At 37.2% G+C, this 21589-nt stretch overlaps 1 protein-coding gene across 2 annotated transcripts in view; it reads right to left on the bottom strand.

The window, feature by feature from the left end:
• BARD1 (BRCA1 associated RING domain 1) overlaps nucleotides 1-21589 on the bottom strand; it is an 83569-nt gene that overhangs the window by 49787 nt on the left and 12193 nt on the right. For both annotated transcript variants that reach the window (XM_001084740.5, XM_015110897.3), the window contains exons 3-4: nucleotides 16628-16776; nucleotides 852-1801 (exon numbers count right to left, since the gene is read on the bottom strand). In XM_001084740.5, coding sequence (XP_001084740.2) covers nucleotides 852-1801; nucleotides 16628-16776 — 1099 coding nt within the window. The remainder of the gene's footprint in view (nucleotides 1-851; nucleotides 1802-16627; nucleotides 16777-21589) is intronic.

The following is a 21589-nucleotide window of genomic DNA, read 5'->3' on the forward strand; positions in this document are numbered from 1 at the left end:
TTGCCCTGGTGCCTCATGTTTGTGGGCCTCCAAGAGGTTCCTCCCAGATGCCCCAAAGTTCTCTACCCATCCAGAAGACCAAAGGGTTTCCTGGGTGAACTGACTACGTAAAGTCGCTAAGAGAGCATAAAAGCTATCCTAATTTAGTACTAAGGTCTACCATATCATACTTTCCTAACACTTGCATGAAATCACAGAGCAAAGCCTATAAAGCTGTGGTGCCTACTGCTCTGTTTCACATGCAGTGTCTGTGTCAATTTCAAAGATTTAGAAAACAGGCCAGGTTCCAAAAAATGCTGCCACATCCCAGGTGCTGAGAATAATTAAAGAGAATTAACGTTCATTGAACAGGTCAGTAAAAGGAATGGCTGACATCTTTGTGGTGAACCAGAGGAGCCATTTCTGATAGTCAAATGTCCTGGTCATTGGAGAAACGTACAGACCACATCTTTCAACCTTCCAAATTCTGGTGGGCTCTTTTACTAGGAAAACATTGTTGCCTGTAATAACTTAGCAATTGTCTACATTCATAAAGCATGAGGACAGGTAAACAAAATGATAAAAACTGAAGGTAAAATAGACAAAAGCAGAAGCACTTGGCAAAATAAAAGCGGAAATATTCAAATACTGGTTTTCTCCTACAAGATCCTGCTGCCCAGACTCAGGGGCCACTGCTCCAACTGAAGTAGAGATGCTGTCCCTGTGAATTTGGCTTCTCTGGTTCAGAGGAAGTATCATGTCTGTGAAAGGTTAATTATCCTAGTAATCCTATGCCATTTTTCACCAACTCCAAAGAAATTGCTTTATAGGTGGCCTCATTCTGAGATGGTATTTCAGAGTAAGCATCCTACCTTAATAGAAGCAATGTGGAGCAAAGTCTCTCCTCTATGATTTCTTTTCACAGCCATATTGGGCAACAGCTTCATTGCTGAGGGGCTAGACATCACTCGTCTGTAACTTGAACTATTTAATGTAGAAGGTGGTGTACCCGGAGAAAGACTAATGAATTCATCTGACAAGTTACTCTTTTTCCTCCCTGATGTACCACCAACTTTACGTTTGCATGAAGGTGGTGAAGAACATTCAGGCAATGGTGTATTTTCTGAGGGCATCGTTTGCTTAACAAAATCTCCACTGGTGCTCAGAATGCTGGTTCTACATCTCTTAGAAACGGGACTGGAAAGTCTATTGTGATGGCCACGTTTTCCATTATTTTCTAATGGCCAAGATTTCTTAGATGTAAGATAATTTTTGCAGACCTTCTCAGGAGTCACTACTTCATTCCTGCTCTTAGTGTCCGGAGACTCTATTTGCTCAGCCAATGGTAAAGAGACTTCAGTTAAACTTCCAAAACATTCAGATTCTGTCAAGGAGCCACTTGCTAGTAAGTCTATTTCACCATTTATCTGAGGACTGGAGATAACGGATGGTTGGCTACAGAAAGATACCAGCTTTTGCTTTGATTCCTCTTTGGAGTCAAATTCACCATCTTCTTTTTCTGCCTCTAAATTCCACTTTTGGTTGATTTCAGCTAAAGTTTTCTTTTTTTGCTTTTTTCTGGATCTTGCAGAAGCCTTTTTAGCCCTCTCAGAAACATCTGCAGGAGGACTTGTGGAAACAAATTCATAGGAGTCTTGCTGACCATTTGCATCTTTTTTTATTTCAGGCTGGGTTCGCACTGAAACTTTACTCACAACATATCTGACTTTCTTACTTCGAGGGCTAAACCACATTTTAATTGAATTCTTCTTGTTTTCTGCATCATTAAACAAACTTCTCCTAGGGTCATCTTCTTTCAAATCTGACAGGAAAAAAAGAAAAAGAAATCTGTTACATGAACTTTATTGCTCCCACAAGGAGCTCCCAAAGAATTCTGTTTATAGTTCCCCTAAAGTGTATCATCTTTTAATTATGTACTTCTTTCTCAGCTCCTAGAGTATGAACTCTTTGACAGCAGATATTCACTCCTTCAATAAATACTTACTGAATCCAACTTTGTGCCATATCTTAGAGACTGAAGATATAGCAGAGAACAAAACATAAAACTTATATTCCAAATACAGTACCAAAAAACCCCATAAAATACAAATCTAACAGAATGTGTAAGTTCTGTTTGCTAGGAATTACAAAATACTTATTAAAGAATTCTACACAAACGGAGAGATATACCATGTTCATGAACTATAACAATATTGTTAAGATGCCAATTGTTCCAAACAGATTTACAGATATAACAAATCCCAATGTAAATTCCAGTAGGTTTATTTGTAAAACTCAACAAGCAATTATAAAATTTACATGGAAAAGAAAGGTACAATTTGAAAGGCAAAAAACTTAGAACAACCAACATAATACTGAAGAACAAAGTTGGAGGACCCATACTATATGATTTCGAGACTTATCTCTGACAAAATGAATACAGGGGATTAAAGACAATAGTCATGACCCTTTAGGTATCATCTAATATTAACTTCAAGCTGTATAACCAAAGATTAGTACGAATAAATAAACAATAACTACATACTCAAACATAATCTCTTAAGCCAAAGAAGCTACATACACATTGTATGTTTTCACTTACATCAAATATAAAACAGCCAAAACCAATTTAATGTGTTAAGTCAGAATAGTAGTTGGTTATCCCTATAGGGAAAAGCAGTGACTGAAAGGGAGCACAAGAGGGACTTCCATGGTATTGTTTTTGTTCTGGGCAAGTTCAGTTTGTGCAAATTCATTAAACTATACAGTTAGAAAATATATATATTTTCTAAATGTATATATAAAATAACTTTTTAAAAGTTTTTTAAAAATATAGATTTATAATTAAGAATTAAAACACAAAGATTCCATGGAGGGTAGACAGAATATACAAAGATTCAGTAGAGTTTTTAAGAAGAAAAATTTAAAAATTTTTCTGCACAGCAAAAGAAACTATCATCAGAGTGAACAGGCAACTTACAGAATGGGAGAAAAATTTTTGCAATCTATCCATCTGACAAAGGACTAATATCCAGAATCTACAAAGAACTTAAACAAATTTACAAGAAAAAAAAAACCCATCAAAAAGTGGGCAAAGGATATAAAGAGATACTTCTCAAAAGGAGACATTTATGCGACCAATACACATGAAATAAAGCTCATCATCATTATTAGAGAAATGCAAATTAAAACCACAATGAGATACAATCTCAGGCCAGTTAGAATGGCTATCATTAAAAAGCTAGGAAACAACAGATGCTGGACAGGATGTGGAGAAACAGAAATGCATTTACACTGTTGGTGGGAGTGTAAATTAGTTCAACCATTGTAGAAGACAGTGTGGGCATTCCTCAAGGATCTAGAACCAGAAATACCATTTGACCCAGCAATCCCATTACTAGGTATATATCCAAAGGATTATAAATCATTCTACTATAAAGACACATGCACATGTATGTTTATTGCAGCACTGTTCACAATAGCAAAGACTTGGAACCAACCCAAATGTTCATCAATGATAGACTGGACTAAGAAAATGTGGCACATATACACCATGGAATACTACGCACCCATAAAAAGGATGAGTTCATGTCCTTTGCAGGGACATGGATGAAGCTCGAAACCATCATTCTCAGCAAACTAACACAGGAACAGAAAACCAAACACTGCATGTTCTCACTCATAAGTGGGAGGTGAACAATGACAACACATGGACACAGGGAGGGGAACATCACACACCAGGGCCTGTCGGAGGGTGGGGGGTCATGGGAGGGATAGCATTAGGAGAAATACCTAATGTAGATGACGGGTTGATGGGTGCAGCAAACCACCACAGCACATGTATACCTATGTAACAAATCTGCACGTTCTGCACATGTATCCCAGAAATTAAAGTATAATTTAAAAAAAAGAAATAAAGCCGTTTGTTCTTCCCATAGAAGCCTTTTCTTCCCTCTACCTCTTCCCATTAATTTAGGTTTATAAACCCCCATTTTTGCCAGTTTGGAGAGTCACATTTTTCTGTGAACTTACATGTATATTCATAAATAAAAATCTGTCTTTTCTCTTACTAATCTTTTTTACAGTTTAATTCACAGGCCTCCATACAATGAACCTAAGAGTGTAGAGGAAAAGTTTTTTTCATTGACAAATCATACAAATCATCCACTTTTCTGATTTTGACAACTCCCTTCAAGTTGTCTTACGTTGTTTTTGTCTTTGGGATATTCATTTTCTCCAAGAAAAAAAAAATTGCCTTAAAATTCTCTCCCACTCCATGCAAACATAGGTAAAAATCAACCCAGGTCAGCCTAGCACAGTGGTAAGCACATGAATAGATAGTACTCAATAAGTACTAGTGAATACATTATTTGATAGTCTCTTAAATCTTTCCAAATGTTTATGTAAGAGATGTTAGAATTAATTTTAAGAGCTAAAAGAAAACTTGAAAATAATTTAGTCTAATTCTTTCATTTTAACAATGAAGGACTAAAGTCAAAACAAAAAGAAGGAAGTAGTCCCCTAACTACCAATCTGGTGCTTTATCTCTCCACACAAACTGGATTAGCAAAAGGTAATTTCAGGTCCAGAAAAAAAAAAAAGAAAGAGAGAAAGAAAAAAAGAACATAAGAAAGGGAAGAAAGTTGGAAAAATAACAATAACCTGATGAGATTAAAAAAATAAATTAACAAATGATTTCACGCTGCCTGACAAACATTCTCCTAATTAACACAGACAATCTCCTTTGACCAACCAGGCTTCTTACAATATGTTTTGTGATTCCTATTAAAAGAAGAAAGAGGAGAAAAGAGAGAGACAGAGAAAAAGACAGAGAGAAAAAGAAGCTACCCAAATTTTGTTTTCATCTTTAAAGTTGCTCTTCATTCAAATCGAAAAGAATGCTGCATAAAACTCTACTTACATTACAGAACCAAAGAAAAATTTTAATGGAATGGCGTTCTAAACATAAGGTACCTTAAGAAGAAAACCAGTGGCCACTAGTCTTATTCCTAAGGGCTAAAACATCCATCATACAGGAAATAAACATCTGATGTTACTAAGATATTCAATAACATTTTCAAATGGTGATTATTCTTGCAAACTTTTAATACTTAAGAGATACATTATTTTCATTTTCTTACTGTTTTGTGGAATAAATTTCTTCTCAACATTCTCATGTCTTTATTAGCAAAAGTACATCATCAATTATTTTTTATTTGTTTAGTCATTTTTTATTCACACAGAACAGCTTGTTTTATTGTTTTACCAGCTTAAAATTATTAATGCACCAGAAGATTGTTAATGATAATCTCAATTCTTTCAAGTTCAAAATTGCTTCTTCTGCCTATTCTTTCACCTCATATTTCCTGAGTACAAAAGTCCTATCTTTAAAAATACATTCAACTGGTAAAAGAACCTTAAAACAGGTAAGAAAAAATGGGAAACAGGCTTTGAAAAATAAAATAATTATTACTTAACTCTAGAAATTTCAGACATGATCCCTGCCTAGCAAAAGAGTAAAGATTTTCTACTCCGAAGTGTAGCCATTGCTTCCTGCAGAAGGAATGGAAGCACGACATTGAAAAGGCAGTAAAATGATAAACCTGCTGGAGGCAGGAGTACATATCTGAATAAGGGCAGATTCTCCTACGTAAACCCTTTAAATGTCATAGGTGAACATGACCTGGTCCACAAAGTGTTATTAAGACAGGATCTTGGAAAGTATCAGAAAGAGGTATCCATTCACATAAAGACTTTATGTCTAGATTCAACAAGGTCTTTTCTTTGCAGTGATAAGTAGATATCAAAACCAAGTCACTTCTGATACAATCTCAAGTCTATAGGAAAGGTCAAAATGAAATGTTGCCAGGACTACTTTTCAAGAAAGACTCAGGATTACAAAGACATAAAGGTTAATCCTCTGATAGTCTATAATAACTTGCGTTTGATTTTGTTTTAAATTATTTTAAACATAGATGACATTTTCAATTAAAACCATGTCAAACCCTGAGGTTCTCAATGTTTGAAAAACTTTAAAAATGTAGAATTGAGCTTTTAAAGGAAAATTAAGCCTTATATATAGCAGCAACATACTCAACTGACTAAAAACCTAAATCTAAAAAGACCAGAAATTTCATACTCAGATGTACATATTTCCTACCTTATAAATGAGTAAATGAAGATAACATATTCAACGTAATTGATATGAACACAATTTTACTATTCATCTGGTAATAACGTTACTCAAGAAGATTTTAATTATGTGTCTTGCACAACTAAGCAAGGAGCACAATAACAAAGATAACTGTATATTCTGAATTTTATTAGATATTCTGAATATCTAAGATAATATCTAAGATAAAACTGTAAAAAGCAAAACACTACTGCTGGAACATAAATCACATTATTAACAACTACCAACAATTTTTACGGGTGAATGCCTCTCAGCACGATAAATCATAATATTCATTTCATGAAGAAAAACATTGGTCCTTCCTCTGCACAGTAAATTCCTTAATAATAATATTTAAAAGAAAATTCTATTCTCTGAATTTCAGAGTACATCACAAAATATTGAGGAACAGAGATGCACGTGTTACTAAAGAGCTGCTTAGCCAAGTTTTTTCTTAAAATTTAATAATCAACTATAGAAAAAAGAGGCAATTAGAAAATGTGATTTAGCTATCATTAATCTACATCAAAGGATTATAATGATGTACATTGTGTGCCTTTCAAATTATTCTCTATTATAGGTTTCACAACCGAAGCTGAGAAATCTCTTTGACGAACCAGTTCCTTATTAAAAATCAAAGGAAAGTCCTTTGCTACCATCTGTGCAACATTAACGCCTTCACTAAAGAATGATTATTTTATAACTTAGGAAGCATTTAGCTCTATTTAAAAAAAACAACGGCAACACAGCTATTCAAACATTCATCTTCCTCTATTATAAAAACGTCAGAGCATATATGAAACACTGTGTAATCGTTACAGAAAGACCAGCATCTCTCTCTAAAGCAGAAAATAGAAAGGGAAATTGTAATACTGTAAAAGCATAATCAAAGTTTTTTTTTTAATGTCACCAACACCAACATGTTTCACAGAACCTGACCAGCACCTGCAAGGTCTGACTTAATATGATATGGTTCAAGAGAAAATAAAAACTTTTAAATTTAACTCCATTAGTAAAAATAAGATCATGTTATAAAGTGTTATAAAGGATAAGGTAAAGTTATCCATAAATGGTTGTCAGCAAAATTTGACAATCTCCTCTTTAAAGTACACTGAACCAAGAAAAATCTGTTCAAGTATTTAGAAGCTCATTTTAGAAAGTATTACTATAAATCAGGCTTCTTTATCTCCGGTATACCATACACTATGTTCATGATTTGACAAGTTCTTCCTAATTGCCCATCTTAATTACAGTAATTATATATATTATAGTAAATGCAAGTAACAAGGTTCATTTGAAAGATAAATTGTGAACTACGGGGTTTCTAAAAAAGAAAATGTGAGAGATGTTCACCATTCCACTTAATTCATCATCTTCTACACATGACCATTTAACAGAATCATACAATTTTGGAATGACAGCTTAGGAATCACTTAATCTAATACCCTTATCCTAGTGAGATCATTTTCCAACATCCTCATTATTATAAAGAAGACTAACTGTCTTTTGTCCCCAACTATCAGTTCCTGGTATATCGTTTACCTTCTAACCTTTTAGTTCTAGAAGTACCTACTAGATAATCAACTACCACAAAGGTACTGCATAAAATACATAGAATAGACAAACTATAAAGAAACAAAGGGAAATGTTCCAGAAAAAAATCTCAAATGCCCTTAAGGCTAATTTGTTTTCGGAAGAATTTGGGATGAAAAACTGGGGACTACACAACTTTAATATAAAGTAGAAAAAGCTCTGCACCATGGAATTTAGAGATCTCAACAGAAGGTTACAATTCAATGTTTATACTCTAAATTTATTGTCATTTTCTATCAAAGTAGCAAAGAAAGATACTACTATTATAATTTTTTAAGAAGGCCTATGAATGCATAGATGTTATCACTATAAAATGAATTATTTAAACCAAATTCTAAGAATGTATTTTAAAATTATTTTAATTAGGTCAGGCACAATTAGCTCATGCCTCTAATCCCAGCACTTTGGGAGGTCAAGGTGGGAGAATCATTTGAGGCCAGGAGTTGAAGACCAGCCTGGGCAACACAGCAAACCCTATCTCTTCTAAAAGAAAAAAAAAATAATTAACTGGCTGGGTGTGTGGTGGTGAGTGCCTGTAGTCCTAGCTATTTGGGAGGCTGAAGTGGGAGGATCTCTTGAACCCAGTTCAAGGCTGCAGTGAGCCATGATGGTCCCACTGCACTCCATCCTGGGCAACAGAGCAGGACACTGTCTGTCTCAAAATAAGTAAACAAATAATTTTAAGTTTAGTCTCTAGGACATGAATTAGCACTGCCAATTTTTATGCAACTCAATTCAACAAACATAATGAATACCTACACTTCTAACCAAAAAGTTGTGCAAAATAGAAAAACAGTAAGAAATGTACAACACAACTGCCCTGTGTAGCCTGGGTCTTGTTTCCTTACCTACAGAATAACGGGATCAAAGATGACCTTCACGTTCCTAAATTCTGGATTATGTGTTATCTAAACAGTGAAATTCAATTCAGCTTAATATAAGTAACGTTGAGGGCAGCAGTGCTTAAGTCCAGTAAGGACTAGAGTAATTATTCCTAATTATAATAAAGAAAACAAACACAAAATGGTCTTTGGGAAATTAATCACTAGAATTCTCTCTACAATCTCCAACTCTACTTAGATGAGAAAGACTACATTCTTAAAGGCCTCAGAAACTTGTTCTAAACACAATTTTCCTAAATATCTTTAATGATGAAATATGAAGAAAGCATTTCATATTCCATAGTCCTCAAAATATAAATGATTCAAACATCACTAGCTAGAGTAAAATTTCTGGAAAGGAGTCTATCTTACTCTTCTTTGCACCCCTATGGTATAACATAACTGACAGCAGTAAATCCATCAAGGGTTACCCTGCTCTCCATTTATCACCATTAAAAATGTTATAGTGTTATAAATTGAGTTCTTCCCCCAACAAAATTCACATATGTTGAGGTCCTAACCCCCAATAACTCAGAATATGACTTTACTTGGAAATAAGGTCATTGCAGATGTAACTAGCTAAAATGAAGCAATACTGGAGTAGGGTGGACCCCCAATGCAATATCACTCCTGTCCTTTTAAAAGGGGGAGATTTCATACAAACAAGGAGAACACTATGTAAACATAAAGATGGACATCTACAAGACAAGGAGACTGGCCTAAAACAGGTTCTCTCTCACAGACCTCAACAAAGAACCAACCTTGCATACACTTTGATCTCAGACTTCTAGTGCCTGGAATTGTGAGACAATAAATTTCTGTTGTTTAAGCCACTCAGTCTGTGATACTTCGTTACAGCAGTTCTAGCAAATGAATACATTACCATACAGCAACTGGTGAAGAACCAAATCAAAATATCATCATAGCCACAAACCCCAAAGTAGCACTTCAAATTTCAATGCAAAGCCAATAATCCTAACAGACCACACACTCCTAAGAATCTAACAAAAGTCACTTTCACACAAACATGAACAATTTTCATACTGCACAATTAACTCAAGAAACTCACTGATGCCTTACTGTTGGGAAGAGATCCCCCCAAAATCTGACCATAAACTGACCCTAAACAAAATCTCTGCAGCACTGTAACATGTTCATGATGGCCATGATGCCCATGTTGGAAGGTTGTGGGTTTACCGAAATGAAGGTAAGGAACACCTGGCCCATCAAGGGCGAAAAACCACTTAAAGGCATTCTTGAACCACAAACAACAGCATGAGCCATCTGCGCCTTAAGGACACACTCCTGCTGCAGATAAATAGCCAAGCCCATCCCTTTATTTTAGCCCATCCCTTCGTTTCCTATAAGGGATACTTATAGTTAATCAAACATCTGTAGAAACAATGGTAATGACTGGCTTGCTGTTAATAAATACGTGGGCAAATCTCGTTCGCGGCTCTCAGTTCTGAAGGCTGTAAGACCCCTGATTTCCCACTTCACACCTCTATATTTCTGTGTGTGTCTTTAATTCCTCTAGCACCGCTGGGTTAGGGTCTCCCTGACCAAGCTAGTCTTGGCAAGTGGCGCCCAATCTGGGGCTCGAATCCAGGTTGAAGGGTCGCCAGAGCAACACTTGGAGAACGTGGAACTAGCTGGAGGACACCTGAGTACTCTTAAAGCAATCCCCGTAGTAACAAGGGGAGCTTGGAAGCATTGGGATAACAATGGGACAAGTATGGGCTGTGGTTCGTTCCACCTTAGAACTTTTTCACACTGATGAGAGGGAGGAAGGAGAGTATAACGAAGTAACAAAAGAGGTTACAGAGCATGTTTTTTGGCTAGGTAAAGCTAAAGCGGCAAAGGAGGGAGAGGTTCTTCCCTACCCTTCTGCACTCCCTCGTTATTATTTTCAAGAACAATAGTGGCCTGACCCTCCAGATCTTCCTTTTCCAGAGGACGGTGGGTGAAAAGTAGTTGCCCGAGTGACTGTTCGAGCAGTGCCTCGAGCGACTGCTCTTAGTTCTATTTGGGCAGGAATTCAGCAAGCTAGATGAGAGGGTGACTTAGAGGCTTGGCAGTTCCCTGTTAGAATACACTCCCCAGATCAACAGGGAAATATAATAGCTACATTTGAGCCTTTTCCTTTTAAATTACTCAAAGAATTTAAACAAGCTATAAATCACTATGGACCAGGTTCTCCTTTTGTAATGGGACTGTTAAAGAATGTTGCTGTTTCCAGTTGGATGATTCCTACTGACTGGGACACTCTTACTTAAGCTTGTTTAACTTCTGCTCAGTTCTTACAATTTAAAACTTGGTGGGCAGATGAAGCTTCCATTCAGGCTGCTCACAATGCCCAGGCCCAACCTCGAATTAATATAACTGCAGACCAACTTCTGGGGGTTGGCAGCTGGACTGGTTTAGATGCACAAGTGTTCATGCAGGATGAGGCCATAGAACAGTTTAGAGGAGTGTGTATTAGAGCTTGGGAAAAAATCACTTCAGGTGGAGAACAATACCCTTCCTTTAGTGTTATAAAACAGAGACCCAAAGAACCATATGTTGACTTTATAGCTTGGTTACAGGAGTCTCTTAAAAAGATGATTGCAGATTTGGCTGCTCAGAATATAGTGTTGCAGTTATTAGCTTTCAACACTGCTAATCCCGATTGCCAGGCTGCTCTGCATAGTATCAAGAGGGAAAGCACATTTAGTTGATTATTTCAAGGCCTGTGATGGTATCAGAGGTAATCTGCATAAAGCTACTCTGCTAGCACAGGCAATGGCAGGACTGAGAGTGGATAAAGGAAATACTCTGTTTCCTGGAGCTTGTTTTAACTGTGGGAAGCATGGTCACACTAAAAAAGAATGTAGAAAAAATATGCAAGTCAGGTTGCCAGATAGAGGAAAAAAGAAAACTACTGATCCTGAAATACGTCCAAAATGTAAAAAAGGAAACCATTGGGCTAATCAGTGTCACTCTAAGTTTGATAAAGAAGGAAACCCGATTTCGGGAAACGCCATGAGGGGTCCGTGCCAGGCCCCATTCTAATCTGGGGCATTTCCAGCTCAGGCCATTCCTTCACCCCTGTACAATGTCTGTCCCCCACCACAGCCAGTAGTGCCACAGTAGATTTACGCTGCACAAAAGCTGTGAGCCTTCTACCTGGGGAACCCCCGCAAAAGGTCCCAGCAGGAGTCTGTGGACCCTTGCCAGCAGGGACAATAGGATTACTTTTAGGAAGGTCTAGTTTAAGTTTAAAAGGGGTACAAATACATACAGGAGTCATTGATTCAGATTAAAATAGGGAAATTCAAATTACGATATCTACTTGTGTTCCTGGAAAGCAGACTGAGGAGAGCATATAGCACAGCTCCTGATTGTGCCATATGTAGGAATGGGAAAAAGTGAAATTAAATGAACAGGAGGATTCGGAGGCACAAATAAACGAGGCAAAGCAGCTTATTGGGTAAATCAAATTACTGATAAATGTCCTACCTATGAAATAACTATTCAAGGAAAGAAATTTAAAGGTTTGGTAGATACAGAAGTAGACATTTCAATCATTTCTCTATAGCACTAGCTATTCACATGGCCAATTCAACCCACTCAATTTAACATAGTTGGAGTTGGTAAAGCCCCTGAAGTATATCAAAGTAGTTATATTTTTGCATTGTGAAGGGCCCGACAGACAACCTAGGACTATTCAACCAATTATAACTTCTGTACCGATAAATGTATAGGAAAGAGATTTATTACAACAATGGGGAGCACAAGTTCTAATTCCAGAACAATTATATAGCCCTCAAAGTCAACATATAATGCATGAAATGAGGTATGTCCCTCGTATAAGACTAGAAAAAAAAATTGCAAGGTTTGAAAGAACCGCTTCAAGTGGAAAGATAAAGTTCTCGCCAAAGATTAGGATATCATTTTTGATGGCGGCCATTGTTAAGCCTCCAGAACCTATACCTTTAAAATGGTTAACAGAGACGCCAATTTGGATAGAACAATGGCCGCTAAGTAAAGACAAACTGGAGGCTTTAGAGAAATTAGTTACTGAACAATTAGAAAATGGGCACACAGCACCAACATTCTTCCCCTGAAATTCTCCAGTTTTCGTAATTAAGAAAAAATCAGGTAAACGGAGAATGTTAACTGACTTAACTGTCATCAGTTCAGTTATACAACCTATGGGAACATTACAGGCAGGATTGCCTCCTCCTGCTATGATTCCAAAAAACTGGCCTTTAATAGTCATAGATTTAAAAGACTGTTTCTTTACTATCCCTTTAGCTGAGCAAGACTGTGAACGGTTTGCATTTACAATTCCTGCGGTAAACAACCTACAGCCTGCTAAGCATTTTCATTGTTTTACAAATAGGTCTAGTAATGGTAAAGCTTCTTATTCTGTCTTGAAAAGTTTTCCAGTCTCCCTATAAAAAGCAAAGCTTGTAGCTGTAATTAAGGTATTGACTGTTTTTGATATGCCTATTAATGCGATTTCTGATTCTTCATACATGGTTCAGTCCACACAGTTAATTGAGAATGCTCAGTTACGATTTCATACAGATGAACAACTGATAACAAAAACAAAAAAGGGGGAGAAACGGATTATAGCACAGCCCGTGCACAATTGAATTTAGCATTATTAACTTTAAATTTTTTGAGCCTGCCCAAAGGCCAGATGTTATCAGCAGCTGAACAGCATCTACAGAAACCAGCTGTAAAGACAGAAGCAGAACAACTGATTTGGTGGAGAGATCCAATAACAAAAAATTGGGAAATAGGTAAAATTATAACTTGGCGTAGAGGTTATATTTGCGTTTCTCCAGGTCAAAATCAACAGCCGATTTGGATATCATCAAGACACCTGAAACCTTATCATGAGCCAGATGACAAGGAAGAGTTTCTGGGAGCATCCCGAGGACCCCCTGGTTGCAGCCATGTTGAGGATGATGCTGAGGAGGACCCCAACTGTCACAAGCAACACCCATTGAACAAAGTCACCCACCTGGGGACAGATCAAGAAGCTGTCACAGATGGCAGAAGAAAACCTAAGGAAAGTAGGACAGCTAGTCACAATGAATAATTTAATGGCAGCTATGACAGCGAAGATCACCATTGCCGAGGGTATTCCTTCAACAAGGGCTGACACAGAGAACAATTACACTTATTGGGCATATTTATCAATCTTGGCTGGCAATAATGCCTAGATGTAATCACTCTATGATGCAGTTACGCATGCTTTCTGATCTCAGTATTTACCATAAAAAATCTGCACCTATAATAGAGGCGTATCGCCCTCAAAAACCTATTTGTAAACAAAATTGAACCTGACCAGAAAAATGAACGTACTTGTTTAGGAAGATTGCACTGCAGAACAGGCAGAGGTGCTGCACAATGATTCCTATGGTATCATTATTAATTGGTCCCCTAAATGGGATGTTTAGCTTAAATTGCACCTCTCAGTCTGCGTGCCACAGCAACACTGTGTTCCGCTGATCTGAACAAAAGGGTCAGATGGTAGAAATGAAAAGAAGTACGGCAAGAGTTCCTATTATCTGGAACCATGGCGGTATAGTGGCACCTCAACCTCAAATGATATGGCCCACTGTAGGAGCCATAAGGATTTGTGGAAACTATTAATAACGAGATCAAAATTTAGGAAAGAATAAAAAAGCAACTAGAAAGACACCCTACAAACTTGTCTTTGAATATTGCAAAATTAAAAGAACAAATATTTAAAGCATCCCAGGCACACCTGACCTTCATGCCAAGAACTGGAGTGCTTGAAGGAGCTGCAGATAGATTAGCAGCTAGTAACCCATTAAAATGGATAAAAACACTTGGAAGCTCTGTCATTTCTATGATGATTGTGCCTTTAATCTGTGTTGTTTGTCTTTGGATAGTCTACAGATATGGATCCTGACTCCTGCGAGAAGTAGCTCAGCTTGACAGAGCTGCCCTTGCTTTTATCACTTTGCAAATCAAATAAAGGGGACGTGTTGGGAAAATGCCCCCCAAAATCTGGCCATAAACTGACCCCAAAACTGGCCATAAACAAAATCTCTGCAGCACTGTGACATGTTCATGATGGCCACGATGCCCACGCGGGAAGGTTGGGGGTTTCCCGGAATGAAGGCAAGGAACGCCTGGCCCACCCAGAGCAGAAAACCGCTTAAAGGCGTTCTTGAACCACAAACAACAGCATGAGTGATGTGTGCCTTAACGACATGCTCCTGTTGCAGATAACTAGCTAAACCCATCCCTTAATTTTGGTCCATCCCTTCATTTCCCATAAGGGATACTTTTAGTTAATCGAATTATCTACAGAAACAATGCTAATGACTGGCTTGCTGCTAATAAGTATGTAGGAAAATCTCTGTTCTGGGTTCTCGGCTCTGAAGGCTGCGAGACCCCCGATTTCCCACTTCACCCCTCTATACTTCTGTGTGCGTGTCTTTAATTCCTCTAGCGCCACTGGGTTAGGGTCTCCCTGACCGAGCTGGTCTTGACACCTTACCCACTTCCACTCTGAACACTGCCAAAGGTGCAGGGGCCCTTAAGAACCCCTGCACTGACCCTTGGTATCTATGTGGGGAGAGAAAGCTAGATCACACATCAATCTTTTTTAACTAGAAAATAAACATTGTCAGTACTGTCTTTGAATAAGAAGAGTTCAGATGAACTAATGACATAATTTTTCTTCAGTGTTCTTAAAAAGGTTTACAACTACAGTATCATTTTTAAAAAAGGGTAACTTTCAAAAATGTGTGTTTATAGTTACATCTGAAAGTAAGAAAAACTTCTGCACTATAGCACATTTTATTATAAAAGACGGGAGTTGAATACAATGATGCAGATAACCAGCTGAAGGAAAATTTTCATAGGTATAGAGTGATGTAAGTTCTAATTCTTAAAAATACGGACTTGTAACACTCAAAAGTTTTTGTCACATTTCTTGATTTTGTACAATCAACTTCATCTTTAGTAGCTAAAGTATATAAGTAGAATAAGTATAATTGTTCTTTAAGACATCATGGCAGGATTTTAAGAACAAAAGATTTAAAAATAGAAATCTAACAATTTTATATGAGCATTATCAATCATCCATGGCATCCTGCCAGTCAAGAACAGGTTCTTCTACAAACACATACTAAAATAGCATGATCTGGTCAATAAAAAGACAACTGCAATATCCAATTATGAAGACTCAAAACATTTTACTTTCTTTCCATAGTTAATTAGTTCTTAGCAGAAAGCATAATGGAAAGATATATAGTTAATACACAGAGTCTAAGGACAATTTGAAAAACATTAACCCCCACTTAAATATAAAAGAAAATGAATATTAGATTTCTGCTCTTTCAAATGTGCTCATCTAATTAAATCAGTCTAGAAAAGTGATCCATGGAAAAATGTTGTATTCTATCTTGGGAAAGTGTATTTAAGTGAGTTAAGTGCTACTAAGGCCAAAATCACCATTCCATATATATTCGACAGAACTTATCATAAATGTAAAAAAGCAGGCAGTGTGAAGCAGCAAAAAAGTTCCTAGATTTACAGTCAGAAACGGGTTTTATTTTTCCAGCTTCTAGTACTAACTACACATGTGGCTGTAGGCAAGGTTATTTCACCTCTCTGGACCTTGATTTCTCAACTATAAAATAAGGGGGTTAGACTTTAATTATCTCTACAGTTCCTGTCATTTCTCAAAATGATCCTCCAAAAAACCACCAGGTGTGGTGTCACCTGCATGTACCCGGGAGGCTGAGGTAGGAGGATCCCTTGAGTTCAGGAGTTCAAGTCTGGTTTGGACAACAGAGAGAGACTCCATGGCTACTAAAAAAAAAAAAAAAAAAAAAAAAAAAAAAAAAAAAAGCTACAGATTTTAAAATCTGAAACATGTATTTCAGAATTCCAGACAGATGTTTCATATACTTTATGTGAAGAATATGAATTCATCAGTTTTTAACTAAGAGACAGGGATAGTTCTTACCTGAGAGCTTATTGTCGTGTAGCAAATTTCGAAGCTTACTACAAAGTTGAATCATGCTGTCCAGTTGTCTATTTATCTTCACATCTTGTATCCAGGCTGGGGTGTAACACACTGGACATCCAGTTCCAATGCAGTCACTTACACAATTACTTTAAAAGAATTAAACAAAAAAAAAACAAAAAAACACCCATTCAGCAAAATCTAAGTTCCAAAAATTAAACAGTTTGAACAGAAATAAATGGAGCAGAGGTTATTCTAACACACATTAGTCAATTGTAATATACTAATTACTGTTTTAAAGAGTAAAATACGCACATCAAATCTAAAGTTGCTCATGTAATTTGCTATGAAGAGACTTTATTTAGCCTGACATTAGTCTGCATAACTTTTCCTACAAATAAATCTGTAGCTTCTAAAGGTTACAGAGATGTAACAGAAAGATAGAATGCCTAATGTATGGTAGTCGTGCATCCTAACTTTTTCTATCTTAACATTCCATGAAAATACCTAAAACTACTGCAGAGACCAGGAAAGACCTTTTGTTTTGTTTTTGGACTAGTATCTCAAGGCTTTAAAGCAGCTTTTGGGAAAAGATCTTTGACTCAGATAATTTTAACACCTATAGACTCAATTACCTGGGTTATCAAAGCACTAAAGTTTCAGAGTTAGAAGAGTTTTTCTAATTTTGGGGTTTTTAAACCTTTTGTAAATCTGATGAATATATATACACACTCATGTAAAAAGAGGGATTCACGATCCCCCCGCCCAAGCCCATCTGTGAATTCCAGAATAAGAATTCTATAAATCTCCTCCTTCATTGGCCTCACGAGATGGGTTCCAGTAAGACTGGGTAAGGTAACGGTTGAAAAGCCACATCCTCCCCAAGCACCACAGGACATTCCTTGTCACAGGACTCAATCCTCTGTAGGCAGACAGGATTCTTACAACATGAACTATCTTCAGACAAAACCTATGCCATTTCTAATTTTTGTATCCTTGGCTTCTAGCATGATTCCTGACAGAATCTAACTCAAAATAATTGTAAAATGAATCTGTAACCCATACCAGAGCTGGCAGAGACTTTTGGGACCACCTAATTAAAAAAATGTCACTGAGGTCAATAAATGTCAACTTTCTTTAGCAAAGGATCTTCTGTACATTTGTTCGCTAGCAGTGAAGAACTCTAACTTGAAACCCCAACACACAAAAAAATGTAAAACTGACTACTCACACAATTTAAATCATTTGTGCAATACTTAATTATCAGTAAAATACAATCTGAAATCAACTCATCAAGCACTACCACCTGATATTTGGATGAAGAAAATCAGATCCAGTTATTCAAGTTACTAGTCCAGCACTGCATTGGTACTCAGATCAGACTAGTATTTATATATTCGGTAACATTTTATAAACTATTCCCAAATTATTTTATATACATTAATTCAGAATTCTGAAAAAAATGTCATTTTTCCATGGATCTGTATAGTTCAGTGAGTGAATATTTCCCAAATGACCCATGTGTGATGTCATAAAACCATGCTGAGCAAAAGATAAATTCAAAGTACTAGATAACCCAATGAAATTTCATGTAACAGAGTATAAAAATTTATTGATATAGTTTCAGATTCCACACTGTGATGAACCTAAAGAAAACAGCACTTTTTGGCCAAGCATGGTGATTCACGCCTGTAATCTCAGCACTTTGGGAGGCCGAGACAGGAGAATCGCTTGAGCCCAGGAGATCAAGAGCATCCTGGGCAACATGGCAAAACCTTGCCTCTACAAAAAAACTACAAAAATTAGCCAGGTTTGGTGAGGCACAACTGCAGTCTCAGCTCCTCAGAAAGTGAGACTGGATGATCACCTGAGCCCAGGGAGTTGAGGCTGCAGTGAGCCAAGATCGCGCTACTGCGCTCCAGCCTGGGTGACAGAGTGAGTGTCTTCACAAATTAAAAAAAAAAAAAAAAAAAAAAAAACCCTTGTCAAGTTTTGGTGTAGTATTAAAGGAGAATAGCCACAATTATCTAAAAAAGCTACTGAAAATACTTCAATACTTCTTCCAACTACAATTATGTATAAGGCCAGATTTTCTTCATCAAAAAAACATATAACAATAGACTGAATATATAAGCTGAGAATGTAGCTGTTTTCTATTCAGCAAGACAGAGATTTGCACAAATGTAAAACAGTGCCACTCCTTGTATTTTTTTCTTTGACTTGTAAAATTGTTATTTTTCCTTAAAAAGTGTTATTTGTGTTTGTATGTAATGGGTTTATTATTTTTAAATGAATTCTTTTTTTTAACGTCTCAGTTTTGTATGGCAAATGCATGCACATACAAAAGCTCTCTATGGTTCTCAATTTTGAAGAATGCAAAGTGGTCTGAGACCAAAATGTTTGAGCACCCTTGCCACGTAAATTGTATCTGAGAGAGTAGAGGAACTACTTTTATCAGTTGAACTGAGCTACATCAAAATCATTTTAAAACCTCATTGCTGAGCAGTTTTAACTCAAAATCTGCAAGAGTAAAAACAGCTACCATAATTTTTGGCATTATATAATCATAAATCAAAACTGCACTGAATGAATTCTTTTCTATGTTCATGTCATATACACATAATCATCTTCTCTTTTAAGATGTTCTTGGCCAGGCGTGTGGTGGCTCATGCCTGTAATCCCAGCACTTTGGGAGGCTGAGGCAGGCAGATCACAAGGTCAGGAGATCGAGACCATCCTGATTAACACAGTGAAACCCTGTCTCTACTAAAAATAGAAAAATTTGCCGGGCGTGGTGGCAGGCACCTGTAGTCCCAGTTACTCAGGAAGCCAAGGCAGGAGAATGGCGTGAACCCGGGAGGCGGAGCTTGCAGTGAGCCAAGATCGCACCACTGCACTCCAACCTTGGGGACCGAGCAAGACTCTGTCTCAAAAAAAACCCAAAAAAAAACAAAAAGATGTTCTCATATCTCAGCCTTGTATTGGCTGTTTTAAGTCACAGAGTCCTTTAGAATCTCATTAAATGTATGGATCCCCCACCCCACCAGACACAGAAAACAACTTTGCATAAAATGTCATGGAGTTCATCATGCTCTAGCAGCTTTGTGACTGACCTATTGTATACAGTGAGAAAACCCATCATCCATCAGCTGAAACAAAATACATCTGCTTGCTACAGAGTGGGGACAGGGAGTGGACATCCGTTTTGGAGGCAGTGACGTTTCAGCTGATATATAACTGATAAAAAGTAAGCCTCACAGAACTCTGGCCTAAGTACATTTCACATGGAAGAAATAGCAAGTGTCAAAGTCCTGGGGCGGGAGTGAATTTGGTGTATTTCCTGAACTAAAAGGAGAAGTGCTGGAACAGTGTGAGCCAGAGGTAAATGATGTCCAAGAGGCAGACTGGGTCTAGGTCCCATACAGGGTTTTGCAGACCAGAGAGGAGAGTTTGGATTTTTTTCTAACTGCAATAGGAAGCCACTAAAGAGTTTAAGCAGGGTAATGATACGGATATTATTGAGATTTTTCAAAGATCACTGTCAAGAACATAGAAAATGAGGAAGGAGTGATGATGCCAAAAAGGGAAGACCAGTTATGAACCTATCACAATAGTATGAGCAGAGGTAATACAATGATGGCTTGGAGCAAACTATAAACTGTAGCAAATTCAGAAAAACAGGTGGAAAAATTCAAGATTCAGGACACAATTTGAGGCAGAACTGATAGAACTTAGTGACATGGGATAAACAACCTAGCAGTAACTGGTACCATTTATTGTGATGAAGATTACCCAGGCAGGAAAAGGCTGAAGAGGAGGATGATCAAGAGATCAGCTCTGAACATAGCAACTTTAAAATGCCTTTTCTTTCATCATCCAAACAGACGTATCTGGTAGGCAACAGGTACCATCTCCTACTCCATCCTCCTGCTGGATATCCCTCATATAACAGATCTGTTTTTCCAGAAACAAAATTGCGACCCAAAACATAGCTGCCTCCCAGACGACCTTAGACCATGAAGTAATACACAAGGTTATTTTCATATATGTTCAAATTTCCGGATGCAGTTTATTCATGCAAGACAGTAACATACTCATAACTGGAAATAATTAAAAGATTAATTCAAAGGAAACTATATTTTCCTTGTCTCATAGGCAATTAAACTAAGACACTTAATCTCTCAACTGATTTCTCCTGAACAAGAAATAAGAGATAAAAATCTAATCTTCTCACCTATAAGCCAGGGCCGTCACATGGATATAATTTCACAATAACTGTTATGCATTGAATCGTGTCCCCCCAAAAGGTGTTTGAGTCTTCACCCCTCAGTAACTGTGAATGTGACCTAATTTGGAAACAGGGGATCTAGATGATCAAGTTAAGATGAGATCATTAGGGTGAGCCTTTATCCAATATAATTGGTATTCTTATAAAAAGGGGAAATTTGACACAGAGAGAAGCATGCACTCAAGGAAGAATGCCAGGTGTACACGAAAGCAAAGACCGGAGTGATGCATCTCCAAGTCAAGGAACAGCAAAGATTGCTAGGGGAAAGGCATGGAGCAGATTCTCACTCGCAGCCCACAGAAGGAACCAACCCTGTCATCATCTTGATCTTGGACTCCTAGCCTACAGAACCAGAGAGACAATACGTTTCTGTTCTTCTAAGCCACCCAGTTTTTGGTTCTTTGCTATGGCAGACTTAGGAAACTAATATAATAACCATAAGAACTATACTTTCATAATTTTGAGTCTAGATTCAAAACTTAACTAGAAAATTTTAAAACACCTATTTGAATCATATAAACAGTATTATTTTCTTTCCTCAAATTTGGCAAAGCTGTCTACTAAGGTTTGTAACTTTGGACAAGTCATCCTCTTCGAGCTTTGGTTTTCTTATTTGTAAGTTAAGACACAGTTTTAAAGACCAAACTAAGATAACATACAGTAGGTTACTCTGC

Source organism: Macaca mulatta, chromosome 12 (assembly GCF_049350105.2).
Source record: "Macaca mulatta isolate MMU2019108-1 chromosome 12, T2T-MMU8v2.0, whole genome shotgun sequence".
Taxonomy (NCBI): domain Eukaryota; kingdom Metazoa; phylum Chordata; class Mammalia; order Primates; family Cercopithecidae; genus Macaca; species Macaca mulatta.